Source organism: Arachis ipaensis, chromosome B04 (assembly GCF_000816755.2).
Source record: "Arachis ipaensis cultivar K30076 chromosome B04, Araip1.1, whole genome shotgun sequence".
Taxonomy (NCBI): Eukaryota; Viridiplantae; Streptophyta; class Magnoliopsida; order Fabales; family Fabaceae; genus Arachis; species Arachis ipaensis.
The window spans coordinates 41,403,299-41,410,847 of record NC_029788.2 but is presented as its reverse complement, the minus strand read 5'-3'; the positions used below and the strand labels follow the sequence as shown (position 1 = coordinate 41,410,847).

The window sequence follows — 7,549 nt, the reverse complement described above, 5'->3', positions numbered from 1 at the left end:
GAGAAACAAGCAATGGATGAAATTCCTTATGCCTCAGCTGTTGGAAGCTTGATGTATGCTATGGTGTGCACTAGACCAGACATTGCTCATGCGGTTGGTACTGTGATTCGTTTTCTCTCTAATCCAGGTAAAGAATATTGGAATACTGTTAAATGGATTATGAGATATCTCAAAGGTACAACTAACTTGAGTTCGAGTTTTGGTGGTGAGAAACCTTTGCTAGTTGGCTTTACTGAAGCAGACATAGCAGGAGATATTGATTCTCGAAAGTTGACAGCGAAAATTGTTGTCAGTAAGGAATTTCTCTTATAGAAAGAAGAATTTCGTTGTAAGCATAGCTCCAAACCAACAAACAACTCTCACATCAAATTAAATTTGGTTGTCACAAATAACAAACCCAAATGAAAATTAATCGAAGTATTTAGACTCCGGGTCGTCTCACAAGGAATTACAATGAAGTGAATGATTATTGGCTATGAAGGGGTAAAGGGGTTTTTGATTGATAAGAGGACAATAAAATAAATGACAAGAAAAGTAAAGAGAGCAATTAAAGAAAGCAAGTAATAAAGAGAGACATTCATGGCAAGTGTTGAGATCATAGGCTTTCTATCCTAGTCATGCAATGATTAATTCATCTTATTTAGTCAACTCCAACAAATAGGGAGAAAGTCAAACAAGACTAATCAATCATACCACAATAATAACAAGAATTTATCTTATTACGTCATCTCCAACATTGGAAGAAGGTATCATATTATCTTCCATGAGAGACAATATTAGCTAACAACTCTAGATCACCAACATGAGTTGGGTTTTCATGACTCAAGATTGCCCAATTACTCTTTCCAAGCCAAGAATGCTCAAAATCTACTCTAAAACCCAACCAAGTATTTTGTCAAACACTTGGTGGGTAATAAAAGAAAGCATAATAAAAGTGCAAGAATAATAAATCTACCAACTACAAATTGCAAGGAAACAAGATCAACAACTGAAATCAACAATAAAGAAACATCAAACATTAAATTGCATTAAAAGTAAATCAAATCCAACAAGAGCATCCATGAACATAAAAGAGAAATTAACATTACAAATCATGAGAATAAAAGAGTAGAAGTAAGAAATCATAAAAGAAAGAAGATGAAAACATGTAATTAAACTTAGATCTAGGAGAAATTAACCTAACCTAATTCTAGAGAGAAGAGAGAGCTTCTCTCTCTAGAAACGAACCTACATGATGCTAATGCTACCAATAATTGCTCCCCCCCTTACCCAAGCTTGAATTCTACATGAAATATCATTAGAAATGAGTTGGGTTGGGCCCAAAGTGCTTCAGAAATCGCTGGAGGCAATTTCACCTTAGTGGGCCATGGCAGAATCGATGTGCACGCGTACATGGCGCGTGCGCGTCCCTGAGCGAGAAGTAACATATGGCAAATTTTATATCATTTCGAAGCCCCAGATGTTAGCTTTCCAACGCAACTAGAACTGCCTCATTTGGACCTCTATAGCTCAAGTTATGGTCGATTAAGTGCGAAGAGGTCAGGCTTGACAGCTTTACGGTTCCTTCATTTCTTCATGAGTTCTCCCACTTTGCATGCTTTTCTCCTCACTTCTTCCATCCAATACTTGCCTTATGTACCTGAAATCACTTAACAAACATATCAAGGCATCGAATGGAATTAAAGTGAATTAAAATTACCAATTTTAGGGCCTAAAAAACATGTTTTCACATTTAAGCACAATTCAAGGGAGAATTACAAAACCATGCTATTTTATTGAATAAATGTGAGAAAAGGTGATAAAATCCCCCAAAATAAGCATAAGATAAATCACGAAATTGGGGTTTATCAAAAGTCTACTTCAGGTTATTTGGTCAAGTTTGCAGGGGAGCTATATCATGGCAATCAAGGCTACAAAAGTGTGTTACACTTTCTACCACAGAGGCAGAGTTTATTGCAGCAACTGAAGCATGTAAAGAGTTGTTGTGGATGAAGAAGTTTCTTGCAGCACTTGGTTTCAAACAAGACCGTTATGTGTTGTTGTGTGATAGCCAAAGTGCTATTCATCTTGCCAAGAATTCTACTTTTCATGCAAGATCTAAACATATTGATGTTAGGTATCACTGGATATGGGATGTGTTAGATTCCAACTTGTTAGAACTTGAGAAAGTTCACACTGATGACAATGATGCTGATATGATGACAAAAGTATTGTCAAGAGAAAAGTTTGAAACATGTTGTTTGCTCGTCGGAATGGCGAGAGCCTCCACCTAGTCGAGAAGGGGAAGATTTGTTGGGTTTTTTCTCTCCTTTGTGAGGCCTAAGCCCAACATTTTGAGGGTGTTTCTTTGCACCCATTATGCCACAACCCTAATAAGATTTTTGGGGTCAATTTGAGAGAAAGAGAGTAGCCACTAAGTGAGAGAGAAGAAGAAAAAACAGAATTCCCATTTTTATCCAAAGCAGTAAATTTCAAATGTCAGTTTTTCATTAGTTCACCGTTGGATCGGCTTAAAATTTGAACTACGTATTCCTCTCATCTTGTTCTTCATTCTGGTCGGTGTAGATGTTTATTGAAAGTTTTCAGTGAGAGAAATTGGCTTTGCAAGAGAGAAATTAGGTTTCCCATTTTTACACAGAGCAGCAATCTTTGAACGGCGATTTCTCATTCTTTCACCGTTGGATCGACGTGAAATTTGGACTGTAGATTCTTCACATCTTGTTCTTCATTCTGAATGGTAGAGGCTTTAATTGGAGGTCTTCAGATGGAGAAATTGGCTTCGACAGCAGCTCTGTTTTTTGGATATATTTCATATTCTTGCTTCTCATTTGAAAGCTTTGGTGCTTTGATGTTTTGGCTGGTTATATGCACATTTTTGTGTTTTGTTTGAGACTATCTTGTACCTCATTTGATTATAGTGGAGCTGTTTTATTAGTCTGGACGACCCGTAGTTTTTACCTCTCACATGAGGGGGTTTTCCACGTTAAAATTTCGGTGTGTTTTTGTTATTGCTTTACTTGCTATATTTTCTTGTTATAGTTGTTGCCATATTATGTTGTGAGTGCTTTCATATTGTTCTTGTGTTGGACATTTGTGTTGTTTCCGCTGTTAGGCTCTTTCATAATAAATATAAAATATATTAATATATAAATAAATGAATATATTTTTATTTCATGATATTATGATATTTGATTGATAAGTATTAGATTATGATTATTATTATTATTAGGAGTAACCCATAGACAGTTAGCAGTTATAGAATTGGCACTAATTTTATTATCTGAATTGTTAATTAGTTAGGAATGTGGTGAGTTGGCACTAATAAATTACAGCTCTCATTATATATAAATAGCAGGTTATAGTTCAGTTTAGGATTTAATGTTGATGTATCACTCTTACTGTTCTATAATTCTTACTCTAGAACTCTCTCTAATTTTAAAACTCTCTATGGCTCTCACTAAACACTAACATTTTCTGTTTTATTTTGTTTCATCTTGATCTTTGATACCTTTCATGGTATCAGAACATCAGGTTCTGATCCATGGCCGGTGCTAGTGTCATCGTCACTTCCGCAACAACAGTGACAAACAACGCAGTTCGCACATCCATCAACACTGTAGCTTTGAAACTAGATGAAAACAATTTTGTTCTATGGAAGCGCCAAGCCTTTGCATTCATCAAGTTGAACGGTCTCAAAGATTACCTGAATCAGAAGAAAATTTTATGCCAATGCTCTTCTGAAGAAGATAGAATTGCAGACAATGAAATTCAAAAATTTCTGGTGTGTGAGCAAGAAAATAATTTCTGGTCACAGCCTTTACGAGTTAGGTAGAAAACTGTGAGTATGCGTGCAAAATTTGGAACAAACTAGAGGAGTACTTTGCTAAAAGGTTAACGTCGAAGGTGAGACAACTAAAAGCACAAATCAAGACTGTGAAACTACAAGGATATGCAACCGAATATATGTCTAAGCTCAAGAAACTCACAAATGCTCTTTCTGCCCTATGATCACCACTTTCCAGTGATGAATTTGTGGATGTAGTTACTCAGGGACTCAACGAAGACTACAACACATTTATCATGATGATCTCAGCAAGAGTTGAAAATGTTACTAAAAGCAAAATTGAAGCTCAACTCTTAAACCAAGAGGAATTGGTTGAGAGGTTCAAGAAAATAGAACTAGGCACAATCCAGGTCAACCTAACTCAAGGAGGAGAAAGTCACTCACAAGAAAGAACTCAACGCAATTAATATAAAGATCAGTCAACAAAGTAGTATAATAGTCAATACCACAATCAACAACCTTACACTAGTAGCTACAATCAACAGCAAGAAGTGCAAGGAAGAGGTCAATCATTTCATTCTAGAGGAAGATTTAGAGTTAGTGGGTCCTATAGAGGTGGTGGATCTGTCTTTCACTATAACAAAGTAGTGTGTCAGCTCTATGGACGACCCGGTCACTTTATGTGGGAGTGTGATCACCGTTTCAATGAAAGCTATCAGAATCCAAATGCTGCAGCCATAGTCACACATCTTGCACCCCCTTCAAATGCATTTCATCAGCCTTAGCCACCACGCTATAGCACTGCTAGTTGTAGGCTAGGGGTGGAAAACGGGCCAAAATCCGTCGCTTCGGCCTGCATAACTTGCCAAAAAAAATAGGCTGGGTTGAAAATTGAGACTGTCAAGCTTAAAAAACCCGCCTAACCTGTACACCTAATCCATGGATTTTGGTGGCCTACAAAATCAAAACACTGCAAATGGATAATGGAAAGGAGTACACTTCTCATACCTTTACAAAGATAAGAATGCAATATGGAATTGCCCATAGAATGAACTGCCCTTACACTCATGAGCAAAATGGGAGTATTGAACGAAAGCACAGGCATATAACAAAGATGGAACTCACTTTCCTCTCCCAAGCCTCAATGCCTCTAAAGTTTTAGGATGAAGCCTTTCTTACAGCCACTCACATCATAAACCAATTGTCCTCACCTGTTACTTACCAAAAATCACCCTATGAACTAATAAACAAACAACTCCCTGACTATACAGCTCTAAAGATCTTTGGCTGCTCATGTTACCCCCAGTTAAGACATTATCAGCCTCATAAGTTTGCCGTCAAAACCTCAAAGTGTCTATTCTTGGCTATTCACCCTTTTACAAAGGCTACAAGTGTCTAACCCAATCTGGCAAGATAATAATCTCTAGGCATGTCCTATTTGACGAGACTAAATTTTCCTTCCCTGCCCTCTTTTTCGACAATCAAGACCCCACCTGTGCTGTACCATATTAGCCCCACACTATATCAATCCAACTCACCAAACCTATTATATATCCATCAGCCCCTACTTTCTAACACACAACACAGCAACCCCAGCCCTGTGTCATTCCCCTTCTTTTAAACCCACCTGTCTCAACCCAGCAACCAGTTAACCCTCGTTAACTCATCCCACTCATAACACTACTCTCCCTTCCAATTCCCATACCATAGAGCTCATTGCCAGTACTACTAATATTGATCCTTGTTCATTATCTAATAATACAAATTTATTCCCTTCTACTATTGTGTTTCGCTCTTGTTCTACTGCAGGGTAAACTGAGATGAATTATCAGCCAGCACTTACACACCCTTGGACGCACCCAATGATCACTAGGTCGTGTGCTGGAATCTTCAAACCAAAAGTGTATCACCTTTAACTTAGTAGTCCCTCAATAGACCTCACAGAGAATGAACCTACCACGATTATTTAAGCACTGGCCTCACTGTACTGGAAGGCTGCTATGGATGAGGAGTTTAATGCGTTGATGAAAAACAAAACCTAGTTATTGGTCCCTAAAACAACAAACAAAAAAAATCGGGTACAAATAGGTCTTTCGGGTTAAAAGGTAAGCTGATGGAAAAGTACAAAAGTACAAAGCAAGGCTAGTGGCAAAGGATTTTCATCAAAGGGAGGGATTGGGTTATAATCAAGTGTTCAACCTAGTAGCTAAACCTGCTACAGTAAGGACAATACTCGCAGTTGTAATGAAAAGGGTTGGAAGGTCAAACAGTTTGAGTTTAATAATGCTTTCCTCAATGGTGATTTGCATGAGATAGTCTATGCGGTGTAACCAAAGGCTATGAGCTTAGTTTTGGTTTGATATTCAAACTCAAGAAGACACTCTATGGGATAAAGCAAGCCCCACGAGCTTGGTACCTCAAGCTCAGCAGCACACTATTCAGCTTTGGCTTCACCAGTACAACCTTAGATCCCTGTCTCTTTGTGCATCATTGCTCGATGTCCACCACCTATCTACTGGCCTATATTGATGACATTTTCGTCACAGTCACTAATTCCACTGAAATCAAGAGCTTGATTCAACAGCTGCATGCCATATTCACCCTCAAGGATCTTGGTGAAATGAGCTTCTTTCAAGGGGTTAAAGCGATCAAGAGCTTGCTAAATTCTCTATTTCTCAAACAGTCCAAATATCTTAAAGAGCTCTTATGGAGAGCTAACATGACAAATGCCAAACTAGTGTCGACCCCTATGCTCAGTAGTCCCAAGCTCACAACAAGCACAGGATCTCCCTTTGAAAATCCCTCACTTTATAGATCTGTGGTAAGTGGGCTTCAATATGCCACCATTACTAGACCCGAGATTGCTTACTCTGTCAGCAAGGTGTCTCAATACATGCATGCTCTAACAGATCTACACTGGAAATCAGTGAAGCGAATTCTTTGCCACCTGGTAGGGACGATTGATCTGGGTTTACAGATCCACAAGAGTGACAACTTAAGAATCATGGCCTTCTGTGATTCAAATTGGGCCACAGACACTGATGATGGCAAGTCTGTCTCAGGATATTGTGTTTTTCTTGGCACGAATCTAATCACCTGGTCGAGTGGAAAGCAATAGACAGTCTCAAGGTCTAGCATTGAGGCTGAATTTTGAGTGTTAGCTGACGCTTTGACAGACACAATTTGATTGCAAAAATTACTACAAGAGATGCATTTACCACCTGGCCCAGTACCCATAATATTTTCTAACAACCAAAACACAATACTGATGACTAGAAATTCAGTTTTCCACAACCGGTCTAAGCACTTTGAGATAAATCTATACTTCATGAGGAATAGAGTAGTGCAGCAACTAGCTCGTATAGTTCACATACCCTCACAGAATCAGCTTGCCAATATACTGACAAAACCACTTTCTCAAGCAACATTTCACAATCTCAGGCCAAAACTTCGAGTAGGAGAAGAAACATCAAGACCTGCCATAAGTTTAAGGGAGGATTTCAGTGAGGCTATGCCAGGGAAGCATCACCCTTCAAATTAAGGGAGGATATTAGGAGTAACCCATAGACAATTAGCAGCTAGAGAATTGGCACTAATTCTATTATCTGAACTGTCAATGAGTTAGGAATGTGGTAAGTTGGCACTAGTTAATTATAGCTCTCACTATATATAAATAGCAGGTTGCAGTTCAGTTTAAGGTTCAATGTTTAATGTTTCACTTTTATTTCTCTCTCTCTCTCTCTCTCTCTCTCTCTCTCTCTCTCT

At 38.3% G+C, this 7,549-nt stretch overlaps 1 protein-coding gene across 1 annotated transcript; it reads left to right on the top strand.

Annotated features, from left to right (window-relative positions):
- LOC107636395 (uncharacterized mitochondrial protein AtMg00810-like) lies at positions 6,282-6,902 on the top strand. The gene has a single exon (XM_016339911.1). The coding sequence runs from the start codon at positions 6,282-6,284 to the stop codon at positions 6,900-6,902; it is 621 nt and encodes a 206-aa protein (XP_016195397.1).